The sequence below is a fragment of the Priapulus caudatus genome, unplaced genomic scaffold, assembly GCF_000485595.1.
Source record: "Priapulus caudatus unplaced genomic scaffold, Priapulus_caudatus-5.0.1 Scaffold1718, whole genome shotgun sequence".
Taxonomy (NCBI): Eukaryota; Metazoa; Priapulida; class Priapulimorpha; order Priapulimorphida; family Priapulidae; genus Priapulus; species Priapulus caudatus.
The window spans coordinates 44,190-46,107 of record NW_014578779.1 but is presented as its reverse complement, the minus strand read 5'-3'; the positions used below and the strand labels follow the sequence as shown (position 1 = coordinate 46,107).

At 57.2% G+C, this 1,918-nt stretch overlaps 1 protein-coding gene across 1 annotated transcript; it reads right to left on the bottom strand.

Moving 5' to 3' along the window:
- Positions 1 to 498: 498 nt before the first annotated feature.
- LOC106817417 (E3 ubiquitin-protein ligase listerin-like) lies at positions 499 to 1,402 on the bottom strand. Its single transcript, XM_014822081.1, has 2 exons — positions 1,090 to 1,402; positions 499 to 713 (listed from the first exon to the last, which is right to left on the bottom strand). Exons 1-2 carry the CDS (start codon positions 1,279 to 1,281, stop codon positions 654 to 656), a joined length of 252 nt encoding a protein of 83 aa, XP_014677567.1. The 5' UTR covers positions 1,282 to 1,402; the 3' UTR covers positions 499 to 653.
- Between the last annotated feature and the right edge of the window lie 516 nt (positions 1,403 to 1,918).

The window sequence follows — 1,918 nt, the reverse complement described above, 5'->3', positions numbered from 1 at the left end:
TGTCGTGATGTCGCCAGCAATCTAGCCACCCGCCGGCGCCCCCTTGCGATGCGCCCAGCGACTCTAAGCCACGCGGCGGCACCTGTGTGTTGATGTTTTGCCGCAGCGAACTTTAGCCCACCGCCGGTGCCACCTGTGTGCGATGTTGCCGCAGCGAACTCTAGCACCGCCGGCGCCACCTGTGTGCGTTAGTTCGCAGCGAACTCATGCCACCGCGGGCGCACCCTGTGGTGCGGATTGCACCGCAGGCGAAACTCTAGCCCGCCGGCCGCCACTGTGTCCGATTGTGCTTGCAGCAACTCTAGCCCACTGCCGGCGCCCGGCCTGTGGCGAACGAAAAGCGGGCTGCCGGCGTAACCGTCGACTCTTAGAAGGAATTTGTCCGCATCGAGAAACCAGCGATAGATTATGCGAAATTTATCGAAAATGGGAGAGGCTCGAAAAGGTTATTTAGTTTTTTATTCGAATCGTGGATTTAATCGGCCGAGTCTGCACACAGGTGGCGCCGGCGGTGGCTAGAGTTCGCTGCGACACATCACAAACAGGTGGCGCCGGCGGTGGCTAGAGTTCGCTGCGACACATCGCACACAGGTGGCGCCGGCGGTGGCTAGAGTTCGCTGCGGCACATCGCACACAGGTGGCGCCGGCGGTGGCTAGAGTTCGCTGCGGCACATGGGACAAGTCGACTTCTGGCTGGTGCTAAACCACTTGTACTGCGGAGATACACGAGAACGATTCAGTTAGCGTCCTACAGATGGCCCCACCGTAGCATGCGCTCTTGCATGTAAACTTGAACATTCTCTTTCCTTGATTATTCTCCCCCGACCTTCCTCCTTAGCACACCCACCCTCCCCCTACCACCCACACTCCCTCCACCTCCACCCCCTCCCCTTCCCACCGACTCACCAGGCACACGTTGTGGAAACGCTTGCGGCAGGTCTTGCTCGTGAACTTCCCCCTTCCCCCTCCCTCCCTCCACCAATCTCCACCCACCGTTCCTCAATCAGCACCCACCCTCAATAAAAAAAAAACTCCCCGCCCCCTCCCCCTCCCACAATCGCTCTCACCCTCACCCTCCCCCTGACTCACCAGGCACACGTTGTGGAAACGCTTGTGGCATGTCTTGCACGTGAACTTGGGCAGCTGGTAGTTGGACGCATGCAGAACGCTGAAACAAATCATGCACTCCTCCACCCCCTCAAAGTGCTTGCTCACGTTCCGCCTCCACATCAGCAGGGCCTCGAGGATCGAACCATTCTGCTCCGCACGGGGGTCAGGCATGTCGGCGGCGGGCGATGACAGAGAGAGAGAACAACGGGGTTAGGTTTCGCGAACAACGGAAGGTTCCGCGAAGAACGCCGTCGCGTCACGAGAACAACGCGGCAGAGCGTTTTATGTTCGACGTTGCATTTACTTGCACAGCGCGATGTTCCGAGAACGTCTGAAGAACAGGGAGAACATCTGAAGAACAGGGAAAACATCCAGGGAAAATCGTTTTAAGAACAGCACATTATTCGGAGAACTGCCTTCTTATAAAACAACGCTGCATCATCCCGAGAATAATAGACATGTTCCGAGAACAACACAATGTTCTGAGAACAGTATTTTCAGAACAACAACCCGTACGTTCTATCAAGCGGATAGCCCTGTATATACCCCCTCACACACACAAGTCTAATCATTTCCCTTCCCTCCGTCATGGCCCCCTCCTCACCCGACCCTCTCCCCTCCCCAATCAACCCCTCTTCCTCCCGACTTGACCCTCTCACCTCCCCAATTAACACCCTCCCATTCTTCACCCTCTCTATCTCCTCCCCCTCCCTACCTGTCCCTCTCTCCTTCCCAATCACCCCCTTCTCACTCCCCACCCACCTCATCCCCTTCCCAATCACCCCCTTCTCACTCCCCACCCACCTCA